Here is a 20,099-nt window from a genome sequence, read left to right on the forward strand (position 1 = left end):
TTCAAATCGATGAGATGAGGTTCTGTCAGGACTCTGAATGTGAATTTTAAAATACCTGGATGAATATACATACAGAACTTACACTGCTCACAAGTGCTCACTGTGTCCTCACCGCGTATGTCTATACCATAGTCAAGTTTGTCCCATGCTCTTGTGAGCAGGTCTGGCAACCATGCAAAACTGTGAACTTGTGAGCTACTGTGGAATTAAAGCACTTTCTGATATTCTTTGTATTTAGAATTGGGGAATAAAAGAACCTTGTAAAACAACAATACTGGGTGTAAAGTAAATGGTTAAAATTAACATTAAAAAGGTTCTTATGACTTGTTAATAGTTGGGAAAAAATCTAGCTGTTGATGCCGCTTCAAACTGGGCCCTCGAGGTCTGAATCTCTAAGTTGCGTGATTGAGTTGTGGTATTTTGTGGCCGAATTGCGGATTTAAATCCTAAACGGAGCAAAATATTGCTAAACCTGCTCCTCCCCACCTTTCTTTCGCTTTATTTTTATCTCGCAAAAAAGCATTAGCGCAACATAAAAATCTGAGAGAGTGTGCTTTCCCTTTGGGACAAGATCCACTATATAATCAATAGCAATGGTAGTTTCTATCAATAGTAATAATGACTTTTTTGTGGTTTGAACTGCAGAAGCGGCTGAAGTTGATGCTTGTCGATTATTGGGATTCTTTAGCCATTTTCTGCCACCATTGTGTCATCTTATAGAGCGGCAGCTGGTCCCGGAGCGGCTGCAATGGATTAAATAAAGAAGATGAAGAGCAGAGGGAGTGAAAGAGGAGGCTTAAAGTGACACCCAGAGAGGCAGGCACGGGTGGTTAATTAGTGAACCTGTTGTAATAGTTTGTGTGCAGATCAGACGATATGAAGGGGGAGATGAAATGTGAGTTTGTGTGCCTGTGTGCGTGCCTCTCCCCCATGTGCAGCAGCTGGATGGTGTGGGGACTTAAAGGTGGATGAAGTGATGAGAGGAGAGTGAATGGAGAAGGTAGCCAGCTGGGCCAGATGTAGACTTTATCTCCTCCCCCTCCCTTGCCCTTCTTCTACCTCCTGCTTGATTTAACACTCACATAGGCAGAAGAAGCTGTTCACTGGAAAAAAAAAATGTAACACAAGTGCCTCACAGAATATTGATAACTTTCTGTTGGTTTATCGCTCACAAGCACGCTCCATCCCTTATCAGATGTCGAGCCTGGCTCCTCGCGCCGGTCCCTCGGTACCAGGAAGTCTCTGGTCGGGTGTGGTTTAATCAAAGGCTTCAGAGGTCAACAGGCAACTGGCAACAATGGATCTCAGTGAGATCAGGGAGGAACACAGAAGGTCACTGTTGGTGATGAGATCACATCTACTTAGCACTCATTCCTCCCACATGTGTAAATGTGCGAGTTTGTTAGTCACACTAATTAGTATAAAGCTACAAAAGTCCTCTGGGGATGGCAGCGTATCAGACGACAACTTAAAATGAGTCTGTCTTTTTTTAATTTTTAGCTTATAATCCTGTATTATCAGAATGAAGATAGTTTTAGTCAGATAAAAATATATATGTATGTATGTATGTATGTATGTGTATGTATGTGTATGTATGTGTATGTATATGTATATGTATGTATATGTATATGTATGTATGTATATGTATATGTATATATGTATATGTATATGTATATATGTATATGTATATGTATATATATATATGTATATATGTATATATGTATATATGTATATATATATATATGTATATATGTATATATATATTTATATATGTATATGTATATATATATATGTATATATGTATATATATATTTATATATGTATATATATATTTATATATGTATATATATATTTATATATGTATATATATATTTATATATATTATATATGTATATATATATATATGTATATATGTATATATATATTTATATATGTATATATATATTTATATATGTATATATATATTTATATATGTATATATATATATGTTTATTACTTTGTGTCTGAGGTGCAGCTACCGTTAGGTTATCACAGATGTCTTCCTTCTTTTTCTGTATGTCAGCTTCAAAAATAGGCTGGGACTTTCTTCCTCGCACAAATTGTTTGGAGCTGAGAGTCGCTTCCTCTTCCTGTCAGTTAATTAGGGCTGCAACAGATGACTGCCTTCTCCATTAATGTAATAAAATGGGAACTTTTACAGCACTGAAAAGCATGTTTACAGCCTGGTACAAAAAATGCCTTATGATTAAGTTCCCCTTTTTATATTAACGCAAAGCAGGGTAATAATTTATTATTGTAGTTGGGGGCGTGGCCGCGTTGATTGACAAGTGTCCTCACAGGCCTCACCACTGCTCAAGTGGACCTTTTCACTGTGTTTGGGCTGTTTGCGTCTTTTTGGGGATTTTTTTAATTTTTTAATTTATTTTTTTTTTAACAGAATTATTTGAGAGATATTATAGCTTGCTTGAAAGGTTCAGAAGGAGCCTTTGGGGGCTTACTAGTATGATTCATATCCATGTACTTAAGGCAGATAACTGTTTTGGCCTTTTGATGAGCAAAGCTCTATTTTAAGCCTTAGTGAAACTTAAAAAAAAAATCCCAGTTCTTGTGATGTTTTGCTTAACCTGCTTAAGGACTGACGAGCTCGTGCCAGAATTTAATCAGTTATAAATGGTAGATTTGAGCCTTCACCCAAACTGTGACCAAGGTCAAGGACACATTTGCCATTTTATGAGAAATAACCTGTGGATTGTGACAGATCTTGAGCTACTACATCACTGATGTTTCTGGTCTGACTCTTGAGGAGCTAAACTCGCCTGTTGGGATGTGAGTTGTAGGCAAACAGAGGTCAAGTATGCGTCAAACTCGGCCTCTATACTAAAATATAAGACTAAATGATTTAAGTAAAAGATTAAAGCTTTATTTTTATGTTTTTGATACAAACAATTTAAAAAATTTTTTAAAGATTCAAGAGACCACTCTGATGTTACCCAATGGTAACGACCTAAGACCTGGGGTATTGAACTCCAGGCTTCAAGTGTCGGTGCCCTGCAGGTTTTAGATCTCACCCTGGGTCAACATACCTGAATCAGATGATTAGTTCATTACCAGGCCTCTGGAGAACTTCAAGACATGTTGAGGAGGTCATTTAGCCATTTAAATCAGCTGTGTTGGATCAAGGACACATCTAAAACCTGCAGGACGCCGGCCCTCGAGGCCTGGAGTTGCCCACCCCTGCCTAAAACCAAAGCCTCTTTGCTTGCCTTTCAGATTTGGGGAGTGTAATCATAGATGCATCACAGTGACGAGAGACCTCAAAGTCTGCGATGAAATAAACTTTTCTTAACTTTGAAGTGAATGATTGAAGCAACTACCAATCCAAATTCAATTTTCAATTTAATTGTATTTATATAGCACCAAATCACAACAACAGCCACCTCAACGTGCTCGACATTTTAAGGTAAAAATCCTACAATAATCTAGAGAAGACAATCACACAACCCCCTATGAGCAAGAACGAGGTAACAGCGGGAACCAGAAACTCCCTTTTAACATTAAGAAACCTTCAGCAGAACCAGACAGCCATCTGCTGTGACCAGTTTGGGATGAGGGGAGGAAGATGGTACAAAAGGCACACAATGATAGTGATCAGTGCCCATGATACGGTTGATTAAAATATGGCCTGATAATAGTTATATTAGGCAACAGGACTGTGACATTTCTGCTAGTAACTAACGGTTGGTTTCTGAGTGATGCACAATGAGTGAAAGTGGCTTAAGTCTGTTTCTTGTCTCTAGTGTCAGATAAAAGCAGATCTTTAGCCTCCCATTCAAAAAAATAAACAAACAAAAAAACCAATACAGAACTAATGTCATGGCAACCAAAAGGCCATTTTTTAAGCAAGTAGGTGACTTTAGGGTGGCTACGTCAATCTTCCATGCCGTTTGTGATGAGTCTAAATGAGTAAGGAACGCTGAAGTACTCAGCATAATGAATAACCAATACTTGGCTAACCTAGCACAGAACTGGCCACTTCAGTCTCTACAGACTCAGCTTTTAAAGTACACTTGTAATGAGACTTCTGACATTGTATAATGCACTCTCGTACACAGACTGCTTCAGTCCCCTGTCCTCATCTTGTAATGTGTGGGCGCCAATTAGCCAGGCCACGTTTGTTATGAAACTGTTGTGCAGGTAATTGCTTGTAGGACGCTGACATGTTGGTCTGAGCCTTGCCGTTGAGGGATGTCGGACTCAAACTTATGTATTTTTCCATTTGTGGTCAGAATAATTGCTCCGGGGTGTGCTTGCGGGGGAGAAGAAAAAATTGCATCCCCAGCCGCGTTTCTGCTGCAGAGATAAAGCGAGGCGCGCGGGCTTGTTGAGCTGTGTGTGGATTCTTCTAAATTGTCTGGATGAAGAGACGCTCATGTCTCGCGTCTCATAATCTCATCTCATTTATCGATCTCTTCTTCTCGTCCCCCTATTCTTCATCACCTTTCATCCGTTTCCTCTTTATACCTCTCTGTAGGACTCTCGTCACATCTGCTCGTATCTCCTTCTCTTTACCTCGTCTTCCTCTTTTTTTTTTTTTAATCTTTATTTCTCAGCCATATGTTTGTCTCAATTGCCTCGCCATCCCTTTTCTCTCTTTCTCTCGCCGGTCTGGGATCAGTGGCATCTGATGCTTTCCAGTCTGGCTGATTAAGTCAGCACATGTACCCTCTTTTAAATTATCACTCGCACACGTACACACTCATGCACAAGCGTCCCCACAGACCTAATCAGTCCTTCTCTTAGTTCTCTCCGTTTCTCTCACACCACTCCAGACCTAATGAAAAAACATGAGCTCTGCTAAAAAAGAAGGCGAGATGGACAGATGGGGGGGGAAAAAAGAGAAACACAAGGTAGCAGCAGCAATAATGAAAAAAGACAGAGCAGCAAGGAGACTAATTCGTTAACAAAGACACCAGTCGCTTTCGGTGCCCGCTGCCAGTTCAGAGATATTGTTTCCAGTCATACTGTCATGCAGCGGTGCAGTGGGAGGTGGGGTGGGGGGCTGCAGAGAGACAGAAAGGCAAGGTGGGACTGGCTGTGAGAGCGTTTTCAGTCCAGCTGCACTCTGTTAGCCACTAAATGGTGTTCTGTTTGGCTAAATGCAGCTGTGCTGTTACATTATTCTACTCTTATTTGTATTGACCACATAGCAGACTGCTTTGTGTGTGTGCGTGTGCGTGTGCGTGTGCGTGTGTGTTAGGGGGTGACTGGGAGAGGTAGCATGTTGAGTGAATGAATGATACGGGACTGGGAGTCTGCTGTGGATTGTTACTGTAAGTGTGTGTGTGTGAGTACTTGAGGGAGATGATGCGTTAAGTGAGTGAAGGTATGATTCTTTATTGAATGAAGGCACACACTCGTGCACGTGCGCATGCACACCTGATTATGGTGATGAAGTTCCCCGTCGGGAGTCTCTCCCGCTACAGTCCTCGAGTAGTTTAATGAGAAGCTGTTTCCGTAGTTACCAGGTGTGCGAGCCGGCAGCTCATAACGTCCTGCGGTGAAGAATAAAGGATGGCGAGAGAGAGGCGAAGGAATGAAAGCGGTTGAGGACGCCAGAGAAATGAAACAGAAAACACCCTGATATCTGGTGTGAATGATCAATTTAACCGTGTGTGTCTGTATTGATGTTTGTGCTCGAGAGGCTCGCTGAGGGCGTTGCACGCGGCGAGCGGAGACACTGAATCTGTGTAATAAGCTAGGAGACCTTCAAATCGATCTCCATTTAAAGTGGTAGGAACAGCAAGGTGGGGCCAAGCTGTTAGGTTCTGGTCAGATCATATTAGGCATCTTTTGGGATGAAGTAAAAGCTAAAGAGGATTTTATGCAATGGGGGAAACATCCCTAGCTCAATAAGCACTTTTTGTTTATTCTTTGTTTACAAAAAAATAAATCTAGGGCGTCTGTCAGTTTCCTGTTTTCTCTAAAGTGGTAAAAAATGTGCATATTTGAGGGTTTGAAGCAGCTAAACAGGAAAAAGTTGGTGCTCTTCTCTTCCTCGAGTAATTCTTTTTGTGTGTCTATAAAAATTATAAACTAGTTTATGTTCAACACATTAGTGGTTGCGTAGGCTGTTGCCTCTTTTAATCAGAATCAGAATACTTTATTAATCCCTAAGGAAAATTACGTGGGTTACAGTTGCTCCAAGACAGTAACAGTAAGACTAAACTAATTAAATAATACAATATGTTACAGAATTTGCAAATTTAAGAAACGGCACGCTCAGCACCTGTACTGAGGTATCATTGAAATGTTGGTAAAGACCAACACAATCATACACGCATGTCTTCAACCCGTCCGTGCACACTGAGCATGCGAGGTTACAAAAATTAAGAGGTGCACAACAAGAAATCACTTCCGGATGGCAACAATGTAAATTAAAACGGCATAAATTAACATAAACTACATTTGATGTGGGCGCTTTCCCTGGCAGAGCTTGCTCTGGGACTCATTTGTTTGTTTGATTTTATTTTTTGAAGGGCTTTTTAAATCAGTGTGGATGTTTCTCCTGTTTATATAAAAGCATCTAGTTTCCTCATGGCACACATGCCTCACAGGTCAGACACCTGTTACATAGAAAGCCTTTCTTCTGTTTTTGTAGTTTTAATAGACGTATTATTATCACCTTCCAAAAATCAAGTACAAATATGTATGTAACACTCGCTGAAACTTGAGTTATTAATTTAACAGCTATTTAAATATTCACAAATCACAACCATCCTTAATCATCCCTGTACAGTTTGGATTTTGCTAATTTAGTCATACCTGCCAACACTCCTGTTTTTTCCTGGGTCCTTTAAGGCAATCTTATAGTCTCCTGCCTCTTAGCTGTTCAACATAGAAATTGTTTTTCCTCACTGGGCCAGTAGATCAGACTTTCACTGGCCCAAAAAACCCTTTTGAATTACTTTATATAGTAAACTAACTTAATCTGTAAAATATACCATCATTTTCTTGGGAGGGCTTTCAGAAAGAAATGTGTAGCTAAAGGAAGAGTGAATGCTGTGCCCCTCACCCGCCGCATGTCTTGCTGCTAGAAAGAGACATGCCTGCCAGCAGCTTGCAGCAAAGGTTATGAGAGATATGCCAAATTGAGACCTAAGAAGTTAACCTGTACACAGACAGCTTTCATTTTAGCTGCTTCTTCATTTCCTTGTGCTGTGTCTGTGTGGAGGATGAAAACAGCTAAAAAGATCACTTTTCTTGACACTTAAACTTTCTGAACATGCTGTTTTGTTTTAATGTGAAATACTGTAGTATATTACTACCCTTACTACTACCCTGTGGTGTAAGAAAAATGCACTAATTCGTGATGGTTCATTTCACCCAGTACCCGTTAAAGGTGAACCGATCTGTGTTTAAATATTGTTTGTTTTTTAGGAAAAAAACAGCAGCTGGTTGGTCAACTTGCCCAACATATGTTTGTTATGTTGAACCCTGATCATACCAGTATTGCACTGACCACACGTTTTAAACCAGACTTAACCTGCAAAGATAATCCCACACCTCCATGAACAATGTTCACATTACTGGAGTGTTTGCTGAAAGTTAACATTTAATTAACATTAAACTCTAACGGAAAATTGCCTCATTATAAAAATCTAATGCCAGACTTTGGTGGAAAGTTAAAGCAGTGATGTAACAGTATATACTGTAAAAGACCTATTTTGAGATTATTTCTGAGATTTGCCAGTTTTTTTTTTTTGTTTTGTTTTTTAAATTATATTTTGACAGTCATACACTCGAAGGTTCAGTTTTCCTCCAGGTTGGGTGAATGAATGACACATGAACTTCTGCTAATATGTCTCGAGAGAGAGAGAGAGAGAGAGAGAGAGGGAGAGAGCAGAAAAGAGGGTAAAGGTGCAGCAGAGTAAGAGTAAAAGAAGACAAGAAATAGTTCTGTGGGTAGCACCTGTCCTTCAGACTTCTTTCGCTTAAGAATTGAGATGAAATTTGTGCTTGGTGTTTGTTGGTCCTTGCTGTGTGTGCGTCTGCATTTTTTTTTTTTCTCTCTGTGTGAAAAGTAATTTGCCGTTGGTGTCGGTCAGGGTTATCTTTAAAAGCTTCTCATCACTGCTCTTTGTTCTGTTCTCTTCTGTAAGCCTCTCTTCTTCTCTCATTTTGTTGTTTTTTTGTGTCCTGGCCAGATCTGATCCACTGCACCAATGAGATGAACGTGAACATTCCCCAGCTGGCGGACACGCTGTTTGAGCGCACAGCCAACTCCAGCTGGGTGGTGGTCTTCAAAGCTCTTATCACCACCCACCACCTCATGATGTACGGCAACGAGGTAGGAGACATCACACACGCACATACTGACACAAACAAAAGCCCTCCGGGGCAGTCAGAGCAAGCTACATCAATAAGTGATATTATTACTCAACCCTGTCTCAACCCACACACTCATAAATCCGAACATACACAGATTTTAAAAAATCTTTTATTCATGTCTGTGCATTGTGATCAACATCAGCGGAGTGGGAGGATGGCCAAAGCATATGGGACGTAAACAGCATGCACAGTTACTGAGGATACATATATTGGACACGAGGCGTGAGTGATTGCAGTAGCTGTGGAGCGCTGAGAAATTAATTAGCTCAGCCAGAGGCTAGATGGGGGACGAGGATGGAAGCAAAAGAATAATCAAATAATTTAACTTCATAAAAAACATGCTTGGAAGCAGGAAGAATAACTCGGCTGGGTCTCTCCATGGGTTTGCTGGCATTCAAAGATAAATCTGAAATTAAAGCCCAAGCAAACCTTTCTTTGTTCATGAGAACTTTTTTTTTTCTTCATTAATTATGATGAGGTCTGATAAGGACCCGTGTACACAAAATGTCAGTTTATATGCAGCAGTACAGATTTTAATAGTGAGATCTGTATTTATTTTATTAAGCTTTTTACTTAGTGAACCACTTAATGTACAATACTGAGCTTTTAACTTGGTATTATTTTATTTAGAGCTTATTTACTGAGCTTCTCCTGTTTTTTTCTGCTTAAATATCCTCACGTTTATTTATTTACCCATTTTTGCTTTTGTGGGCCATGTTCTCCGCTCTTATGTATTTATTTTACTAAGCAGTTATACTTCATTCACCCCCTCTGTAGTCTAAGTCATCAATATTGATTGACTAACCCTAACCTCAATGGTATGTTCAGTTCAAAACCTGAAAGCCGGAATTTTCAACTGAACCCCGTCAGACTTTGAACGTGGAAAGTTGGAGCAGCCGGCGGTTAACATAAACATTAGTAAACATAAACATTAGTAAACCTGTAGAACTTGTAATCCCGACTGCTAGTGTTGTGTGTTTGTTACTTACTGAAAAAGCCCCACAGAGAGTGCTGACCAGGCTCTGTCCTTGAATGTGCTGTGGCAATGTTTTTAAGGATTTAAAAAAAAAGAAAAGAAAAAGCATTATGCTTTACTGCTAGTGATGCACGAATGGCTCTACCTTGCTAAGGAGCTAGGGAAATAAACTGGCTACCCAACGGTATAGGATTTTTGCCAAGAAGGCTTGTTACGGTGACAGAATCCTTACTTCTTGTGTTAAGTTTGTAATTTTTCCAATAGATCACTCTCAGTCCAGTTGCTGAAGGTGTTGATCTATGTGTATGAGACCAGTTGTCAACCATCTGGCAACCGCTGATCACTGCAGGGGGGAAAACATCTGTGTTCTCTGACTGACTGTGACTGATTGCTGCTGTCTCTGGAGTGAAATTACTCGCAAAGTGGTTTACTTTCCTGCACCAAAACCCTCCCTGAGGTTGCTTTGGTTGCTAGCACATTGCCTCGGTCACCATGGTAGCTTTGCATACCAGACGCCAACTTGGCTGCAAACACCACTAAACTACCTGACAAGCGGTAGCAAAGCCCTGCAAGTTGATACGTGTCATGCAAACTACAGCAGAGACGGGCGATCTCATAGCAACAAAAGCAAGGTTTTCAGTGCAGCTTTTTACCTCACCAGCTGGTCAGGGAATGCACTTTTCCCCCCCTAGTAACCTGCAGTTGCTAAGGGGTCAGTCTCCAGGGCTGTGTGATTGAGGCCTTAACTTTACTTATATTTTTTTCCCTGGACATCCAGTAAGGGTTTTGAGAAGCGCTGCCATAACATGTACTACAATCCTCTGTCCAGGTAAAAGAGGTCACTTATTTACTTATGTAGTAAATATATTCCTCTTATAGATGGTAATAGAACTATGCAACCACTTTCAAATTCATGCATTGTACTAAAGTCACAGCCGGCTACCTAACCAGATCTTGTTTATCTCTAGCAACATTATGCGAGCGGAAATGTTGGTTTGCTTGACAAACTTCTTCACCAGCTGACATAATCCAAGATACTTGCTTCTGTGAAATGTTATGTTATTGAATTAAGCAATCATTAAATCCTGTAAGGGCACAAAGCAAATGTGTAAAACAGAGGCAGGTAAAAGCATGCAAGTCACCTTTGTTGTTGATGCATGCAGTGCATATGCTGGTTGTTGCATAAAATGCATTACACAGATTACATACACTATTGCATACAGTGCTGCATAATAGTTCATGACACTGTGTGTTTGTCTCATCACTGTTTTTGCTGCAGGTAGCTTGCACATTTGCAGTAAATAGCAGTGGAGCGCTGCATGAAGTTCATTTGGCGGTTGTGGTTATCATTAATGACAGTGGTTCTCTGGAAGTCACACCCAGTGCAGTTTCTACTTCTTTGTGGTGAACTGTTGTGGTTTTTACCTTTCCATTTCACGCCAACCTTTAAAACTGTCGGTCTTTGACCTACAGATTGCGTCTATGCCCAGAGGTGATAATGTTGTTGGCTTGTAGAAGGGCTGCACACAAAAGCGACTCTGCCTCTTCTATGGTTAAATACTCATAATCCTTCCCTCTGCGTTGGTGGAGAGCTATTTAGACACCAGTGCTGCACCAAAAGCTGGCCCTAACTGCTGCCTGATGCTTCCTGCTAGTTTCATAATGCTGAATGCAACTTTTCTGAATTGAGTAGTAGATGGTGGAAAAAAGGAACCTTTCTATCATTTAGTGGTCTATCACTTTATTATTTTGGTGTAGGGGTGAGGGGTCTTTTCCATGAGAACAGCTTTAAAACCTATGAACATACAGTTAAAAATAAAAAATCTATATCCTTCCTTATCCAGTGGGTGAGACTGGAGTGTTTGCTGGACCAATTCTGGCCTCGGACCTTATGTTGCACGCTCCTGGTTTAGGTAATGTAAACGTTTTGCTTCCGAGCCGTTAGCTTAGCTCTCAGTCTGTTGCTGTTATGCAATAATGTTTTTGCGTAGCGATAATTTGGGAGCTTTGGTAGATTAACTTTGGACGGAGGCGGAATAGTTGGTTCCCCCTTTTTTCCTGTTTTTTGTGAAAGCTAAGCTAGCATGCCGCTTACTCATATTTATTGTGCAAACGCCAAAGTGACATAAATCTCCACTAACTCTTGCTAAGAATAAGAAAATGAGGAAATTCTTTAAAATGTTGAATGATTCCTCTAAAAGAGCAAGCCGCTCTGTGGATTGTTGTCATTCTTCATCCATCAGATATAAGTAGATAACAGTCAGCTATGAAATGGTGGGTAGTTAAGCTTGTTTGCAAATACGCTGTGTACTGTAGGATAAAAAAAAAAAAAAAAAACATGCTCTTGTACACAAACACTCCCAAACGCCAACACTCCCTGCACCGCATTCCTTTCAATATCAGTCAGTATGGGGAAGCATCGCTTCCTTGTTTTGCCAAGATCAGTTTTGTCCACATTACATAACATTTCCTGTTGGAGTTGCATTGTTTGATTGCGCCAATCTAAAGTTCCTCTGAAAAATGAGGAAGACTTGGGAGTGAGGCAATTGAATTTTTGGTGTTTTGCTAGAAACCTCTTCCTGACTGGCAGTATTTTAGGTTCAGCGCGTTAGTCACAATACTCCAGAATTAGCTGTTGCGTTGACAGCACCAGTGCAGCAGAGACAAACTGACACACTAAAAAAAGTAAGAATAATTCAAGACCTCAGTTAAGAAAGACATCACATCAGCAGGTACCTCCATCCTGTTTGATTGCTCAAGCTGTGGAAATTCCTGCAACATTTCTGATAAATCAAATCATGCTAAGTAGGTCACTGCAGAGCAGCAGGAAGCGGTTTAGAGGTATTCCCGAACTGTAGGCTGATTTATCTTGGAGCTGTCGCTGTCAGAAGGAACCCGTTTGATGTCGACGTCTCACCTACAGTGATAGCAGCACCACACTAGTTTCTAATTTCTGTGTTCCTAACGAAGAGCTTGCAGTCAGTGTGTCGTACTGTGTTTATTTCTGCTGTGGCATACTTAAAAAATCGAATGAATTTTTCTGATATAGCTTTATATTACTGTCTTCCCACCTTTTCATTGTCCCCAATCCATCATGGAGCCATAACACTGAAGTAATAGACGTCATCTTTTTGTGTTTGCATGTAAAGACTAGTTAATGCATTATGTTTTTTTAGATTAGCTTAGCCCTTACGATCTTGTTGAGAGGTTATTAAATGTGTAAAATAAGGGTGATGTACAGAATCACTAATAGTAGGGAGATTCACTCCTGCTTTAGCCCCGTGGAGCGAGGCTTCCGGCTGTAGTAGAGACAAGACTGTGTACTCATCAGCCTGCATTCATCAGGCCTGTCAGGACACTGGTGCTGACTGGGGCTCAGCGGCCAGGTGTCCCTGCTCCCTCACGGTCGTCCCATCCATTACAGTCAGAGCTGAGAGAAATCTGGCCGTAAAATTAGAAACCACAGACCCGCAGAATTGGGGTCAATAGACTGTACATTCCCCTTCAGATCAACACTGCTGACCACTCGCAGCTCGTCTGGCACACTAAAGATGGCCGCGTTCGGCTTCTGACGAACGATCTCGTAGTAAAGATCGTGACGAGTTGTGCGAGTCTTGATGTAAAATGATCACAGAATTGGATTTTTAAGATCACCAAGAGAATTTCTTTTCTGTACGCGCCCGCAGACTGATCTGTGTCACTTTACATATTAGACATTGGCCTTTCATTATGCCTCACTTCTGACATCATGTAGGTTTCCCCCTGAAAAGTAATTTACTTGGCTTTAAAGAACTGCTAATCCCAAAATAATTGCATCTGTCTGGGTTTTTGGGGCATTATTTTAGTCTCCCAGGTACTCTGTGCTGTGCTTATTAATACTTTTGCTAAATAAAATAATTGGAAGTTTAAAAAATACATAGAAAACAATATTCTTTGGAGGCTTTTTTTATTTTTTAAATGGTGCCAGCATAACAGTGATTTCTGATAAGATGAGATAACATTTTTCCATTTGGACCACACCCAGTCCAGCAATTCACACACGGACAAGCGCACAGACCAGTCTGCAATCATCTTGCAACCACTGGTCTGGTCACTATGGGAAAAATGTGTTTTCCCTGATAAGTAGTTGCTTGAGTGAAATTGGTTGCAAAGAGGTATACTTTGCTGCACCAAAACCCTCCTTTAGATTGCTTTGGTTGGTAGCACGTTGCCTAGGTCAACACGGTGGCTTTGGATGCAAGACGCCGACTTAGCTGCAAACAACACCAAACTACCCAAGAAGCATCACTATTGAAATCCTTAAAACTGGCATATTTCATGAAAACGACAGACAACGCTAGCAATCTGCTAGCAACCAAAGTGACAACTAGCAATCACCTCTGGCTGGTTGGAGAGTTAAAATAAATAAATAAGTTCCCCTGCAGGTGCTAAGCCTGTGTGACTGAGGATTTAATTCGATTAGTTTTACTCTATATTTTTTCCCCCCGTCGTCCATTAGTGGTTTTGAGAACCACTGCAGTAACATGTACTACAATCCTTCACATAAGGTCTCCACTGAGATTAAAACTTTTCTTGTAGGAGAGATCTTTTTGTGAAAAACTAGCTACTAGCACTACTTCCTTACTTGTGGGACTTCATTAGTTTTTCAAACACAGTGATCAGTCATTGCTCATGTACAACTCACCATTCAGCTCAAAGCACACTACATTCACGGTGCGATACCGGCAGTTGCAAAAAGATTGTCTATAGGACATGACCTCTGACTGAGACCTTTATCTCATCAGGAAAGTGCTTACGGAGGTCACGTCCGATATGCTCATTCAAGTCCATGTTGAATAAAACGACTTGTGGCTGACAAGTCATTAACAATGAGCGTGTGGTTTCACAGTCTGATCCACACCTCACTCCTCACATCCGCTTTCACAACAGCACAGTCATCAGTGGATTTTGCAAATCAATTGTTGATGTCACATTTTTATGCTTTCCATTGTTTTTATTAGTCAGTTACAATTTTGCGTAATTTTACTGCAAGGTGTGACATAACCGGTAGCCCGATGACAGGTAAAGGGAAGAAAAAGTATGTTTCAGCAAAATAATTGGGCAGCTCAGGCCAATGAATGTGCTGTTGCCAAGCAGAATTTCAAGTGTAGCTGAAGCAAACAGTTACTAATAGCTTGTGTTTTTCTTGCTATTAATAGTCTATTTTCACGCTTCATCTGCTCACCACATACTCTACCTGGTTCTGTTGGAGGTTTCTTCCTGTTAGAAGGGAGTTTTTGCTTCCTATAGTCGCCAAAATGCTTGCTCATAGGGGGTCATAGGATGGGGGTTCGGTTTTCTTTTTATTATTGTAACCTAACAATGTAAAGCGCCTTAAAGCGACTGTTGTGATTTGGAGTAATACTGGATAAATTAAATTGAAGTTAAATAAAGACCAGCAGCAGGATGCTGAAGTGATGCTGGTTGTGCAGGACTCAATGGAGTGAGTGGTGGGAATTTAAAAAAATAAAAAATTCAAGCTTATGCCAATGAAAATGTTCACGCAACAGTAACAAAGATAGTAATTCGTGGTAGACCGGAACTATTCCTCTACTCGGACAGTGTAGGAGCAACATTAGGCCAACATCGGAACTGACCAATCACGTGTCTGAGTATTTAGTTAGCATCATCTAAGAAGTTGGCTAAAGCTATTGAAAATGATCACAAGCAAACCAACATGAGTAACCTAAATTTGAGAAACAGCAAACCTAACTTGATTATTAACTTTTGAAATATAACAAATATTTTACTTAAATTGCAATTGGTCAGTTGCAATATTGATCCTGGGCCAACTTTATTGTGATGATGCCAGAACAACACGGGAAATATACCCACTGTTGGCAGCAACTACCTAAAACTACCTGCATACTAACCTGAAGATGTTACAGTTCAATGAATTGGACAGATTAAACATCAGAAATCATCAAAAAAATAAATAAATAAATGAATAAAACACGATATATTGGACATGTTTCATGAGTACAGAAGCAGGAACACTGGAATGAAGCAAAGATAAATAAAGGTGGTGGTAGAGAACAACATTAATGTTGCTGAACTTGCCATTAAGCATCCTTTAGCTGCCATCTCATGTTATCTCAGAGAGCAGTTTTATGTAAGGAATTATGAATGTGTTGCATGAATGAGGCTTGTAGGGGGGGAAACAGTGGTGTTGAGTGCTCAACTACATTAGAAAATCTCTATATAAGAACTGTAACCTTGTTTGTATTTATAAACCATTTAAAACGTGTAGTTTCTGGTTTAACTCGGAGGTACATCGATACTACAAGTGTTTTTCTTGCCTTCCTCTGCATCTGTGCTCAACTACTGACTGTAAATCAGCAGACAGTAATATCTGAGCATATTTAAATTTGGTCTGCTGTTGCATTCATTGTAGGGTGCAGCCATTTTAAATGCTGCCCATTTTACTGTGGTAATATATTCAGCCCTTGCTTTCAAATCGAATGTGGGAATTTACCATTCGGAGCAAATAGCAGGTGAATTAACTTTTAATTTCTCGTCTTTGCCTCAGCTGCCATATTTGTTAAGGGGGCTTTTGGATCATGATGAGAGTAATAGTGCATTTTCTGTGTGTGTGTGTGTGTGTGTGTGTGTGTGTGTGGTGGGTATTGATATTCATTCAATTCAATTCACCTCCAGTTTTTTCCGCCTTGCTCAGAAGCTGTGCTGACTCGCTCCCTGGTGACACTGAATCTTGCAGGCGATCAAGAGTCAGTCAATATCTTTGATCACGATTTCACTTCTGTGCCTCTACAAAGCCAATTTGCGAGTACGTCTTGCAGAAACACAGCTGTGGGATTTGGAGTTTCTCCCTCCCACCTCATTGTTTCTACTTCTGGGTGTTCGTGACAGGCACTCACACAGCGCCAGATAAAGTCTGAACTTTCCTAATTAATAAATACATAGATTAGATTCAGCATTAGCCACAGACAGAGATTTGATGTGTGCCTAGGCCTGTCTGACTTTGGTCTCAGTTGTTGTGCCTCTGCTTTCCAAGCCTTTGTATGATGGGCCAATATGTTCTAAAAACAACCAGCAGGAAACCCCAAACAATGGCTGAGACAGCCAATTTCCATCGCTTCTCTCCCAGTCGGTCCTCCTCTCTCTTCCCTCCAGGGAGGCTGTTAGTCTCTCCTGGGAGCGTTTAATGCTTTGACCACCTAATCAAGGATAAAACTCAATGGAGAGAAAGGAAGGACATAGGAGAAAATAAAGACGAGAGAATTATGTTCATGTAATTACGAGAATAGTTAGAAAGATGAACGAGAAGAATGAAGTGCTCATGAGAGATGGCAAGTCAAGGGTCATATAGAAGTCAGTGTTTTAAAATTGATTTTTTTTTTCTTTTTAAAGGCTAAAAGCACTTCTTCAAATGGGTATCTGACACATAATCCACCAGAATTTCTTATCTTTCCCAGCATTTGATTGATTGTCCAAAAACAACATTTTTCCCACATTTATCGATCTAGATGTGATCTAGTTATTGCTGATAATCCTTACTTCATTTTAAGATTTTTAATTAAGACAGTAAATTTCTTGGGTATACATGAAATGACCAAAAACAACTCAAATGCACCCATTATCCAACTTGTACATGACATAGCATGTAAGCTAGGGTAAGTAGAGCCCAATTTTTTATTTTTTTATTTTTATTTTTGTGAACGTCTTTTTTTTCTTAAAATTTACAAACTTCTAGATTAACTTGCAAAACCAGATTAGATTATGTTTATTGATCTTTGTTTATTTTCTATTGATTTTTAATTTCAAGAAGTCAAAACTGTGTTAGTTCTTTGAGCCTTTGTGTTTTAGTGATTATGCAAATGGGTAAATACTCAGTTTGTGAAAACTCCTCTATAAACAGTCGATTGATCACAAACCACACCCCGGTATCACAACAAACTAAATAAATCATTGACATCAGCATCAATTTAGGCTTGATCAGACCATGAGCCTGCTATGGTCCGCTTGGTCCGAGTGGCCACGTAAGGAATGGCTACTTAGCCATTGGGTCTCCAGCTGCCTGCAGTGGAGTGTATATATAGTTGTGCAATGTAATGCAAAACTGTGTGGTCACAAAAAATAGGCAGGCCTGCGGATAAAAAAGGTTTCGTGTGTGAGGATTTGGGACATTATAGTACTGTGCAGTTCAATATGAGGAACAGTTCAATAAACTACCTTTTTTTTCTACATAGTTTTACACACAGTAAAGTTAAGATAACAAAAACTGAAAACGTTGGAAAGTCTGGTTGTTGTTTCCTTCGTGCTTGGTGGTTGTTGTGCGTGGGAGTGATTCCTGGTCTGCTTCTTCTAGCACTTTTACATGTGCTTCGTCACACATGAATATTGTATTATGCTTACATATGATACTCCATGGTTCTCCAAATCATAGCAGTGTTTTTCTAAAATTTCGTGGTAATAACAAACTTATGTAAAAGGAAGACTTTGCCAGGTTAGGCAGAAAGGCATCGTACTACCAACTTGTTCCCATCTGAGGCTGTCAGATACTGATGCTTGACAGATGCATGTGTGAAGTCTGCTTTAGTTGCGGCCTTGCACTGTCCACAGCAGTATTGAACAAGTAGAGGTAGTGAGATGGTCCTCTTTAAAAGAGTCATGATGCTTTAGGAGGCTGGGCGGTAGAACAAGCATACAGCAGTTTGTTTCCTGAGGGGGTGTTTGGTACTCTGCATACTTTTGTTTTTGCTGATTCGTGTAATATCCACTTGTCTTTTACTGTCTTTCACTTGCCATTTAGGTTTAGGCTCTAAAAGTACTTTGTCAGGTTTGGGAATAGATTGCAGCTTGGGTTAAAAAGGCCAAAAGCCATATATGACAGATTGGAAGAGAGACCCATCTCAGTATTGCCTAACCTGGTGCGTCACAGCATAGGACCCCAAAGGGCCCTCAGGACTTTCCTCTGAGAAGTCAGCGGCTTTGATAAAACGCCAGGTATTTGATTTGTTGGAATGAGAGCGGGCTTTTCCATTTTGTTTGCCCTAAGGCGAGGGGGGGTGTCTGTACTTCGGTTGTTGAGAGGTTTTAATTAAAACCACAAGAAACGTCAAAGGAGCACCTAAGTTCTTATTAACTGCCTGAGAAAAATGACTGTGTACACAGTCGTTGGTGTATCCTCTTGGCACGAGGCATACACTAGCTTGTGACCTCCCTGAGGCTGGGTTTGTGTGACCTCCCGATCTCCAACTATGGATCTTTTTGCTTTTAAGGCAAAGGGGAAACCACTGTTTATTGCACTTTGGGAATTATTGGTATTTGCTAACAGTGCAGGTAAAAAAAAAAAAAAAAAAACGGGTAGCTTTACTGGGTTTTTGCAGCATTTTCTTTTTCCACATTTTGTTTTTCTCTTAAACACGGTACAATATCAAAACCCCCAGCAACCCAAACCTGTCACACTAAATATTTTCCGCGAGGAACAGCCTTTCTGAAAGCCCACATAGTTTTTCTTTGCAACTTCAAGAGATGTCACAGCACAAAGATTTGCAAGACCACAAGGTGCTGTATAACACGCCGCTGTGAAAACCTTTTTTTTTTTTTTTTTTTTTTTTAAAGATTGTTTTCAAGGACAACACACTCAGAAAATACTACCATCATCATTTCTTCTTCAGGGCAGGATACTTGTAAGTGTCAGCTAGGAAAATTACAGTCTGATTGATTACACCTCAGTGCATCAGGAATCAGGATGGAGGGCCGTGGCTCTGTGCTTTAAAACTGGGTGCTGGAGTAGGATGGAGGGCATTGACGGTGCAGGAGGAAAGGCGGTAGGGAGGTGAGGGAGAGAGGACGCCAAGTGGGAGAGTCATTAAGGACATGAGAGGAGACGGGGACGGTCTGGCGAGGACACCGGTGAAAGTGCTGATGGTTGCAGGACATGCCGCTTTCCCTTTCCTGTGTGTGTGTGTGTGTGTGTGTGAGAGATGGAAAGAGATCTGGGGGGAGTGAGAAAACACTGTTTGTGTGCAAAGTTACACTACAAGTCGCCGCCGCTGGTGTCCTAGATAGTGAACGGCCCATTTGTTTTAGTGACGTCACTAGAGCACTACAGTGCCTCAGCAACCTTTGGGATGGCGAGGACGCAGACGGTGGCAGAGATTTAAGCAAAAGGGTGAGGCGTTGTGAGTTCTTACGAAAGCCGGGCGTTTGACCGAGCGAGGCGAGGCGGAGCGGGAGGAAAATAAACGACAGAAAGAGAGGTGTGGAAATCTGCTGACTCAAGCACTGTGTCGAAGAGATCATGGGGGAGGGAGGATGTTATTTGTGTTACGTTTTGAGAGGTCGCCGTGACTCTTAATAGGGGTCACTAGTGATAATCTGAAAAGCTTGAATGCACACATGCACAATGTCACCGCACATGTGCTTCCTATCAGCTCCTGCTGCACGGCAGTAAAGATGATTAGTGGAGAGACAGAGATTGCAGTGCACGACTATAGCGTGTGCACGCTTATCTCTTATACACAAACATTCTGTCTTTTAAAAAAAAAAGGTGAAAACTCCAGGGTGACCCAATGGAGTTTGCAAACTTCTTTATGCTCCTTCAGGCAGATAAACAAGTTTTTCCAACTCAAGAAAATTGGCTGCATCTATGTGATCAATAGAAGAAAGCAATGGGCGTGTGTGTGTGTTGTTTTGTTTGTGTGCCGCCCTCCTACTGGGCTCAGCAGAT

General features: G+C 40.7%; 1 protein-coding gene across 6 annotated transcripts in view; it reads left to right on the top strand.

Annotated features, from left to right (window-relative positions):
• The window catches only part of si:ch211-200p22.4 (phosphatidylinositol-binding clathrin assembly protein), a 107,717-nt gene that overhangs the window by 21,223 nt on the left and 66,395 nt on the right, over positions 1-20,099 (top strand). For all 6 annotated transcript variants that reach the window (XM_025905617.1, XM_025905620.1, XM_025905618.1 and 3 more), the window contains one exon: positions 8,205-8,347. In XM_025905617.1, the coding sequence (XP_025761402.1) occupies positions 8,205-8,347 (143 nt within the window). The remainder of the gene's footprint in view (positions 1-8,204; positions 8,348-20,099) is intronic.

The sequence above is a fragment of the Oreochromis niloticus genome, linkage group LG3 (genome assembly GCF_001858045.2).
Source record: "Oreochromis niloticus isolate F11D_XX linkage group LG3, O_niloticus_UMD_NMBU, whole genome shotgun sequence".
Lineage (NCBI taxonomy): Eukaryota > Metazoa > Chordata > Actinopteri > Cichliformes > Cichlidae > Oreochromis > Oreochromis niloticus.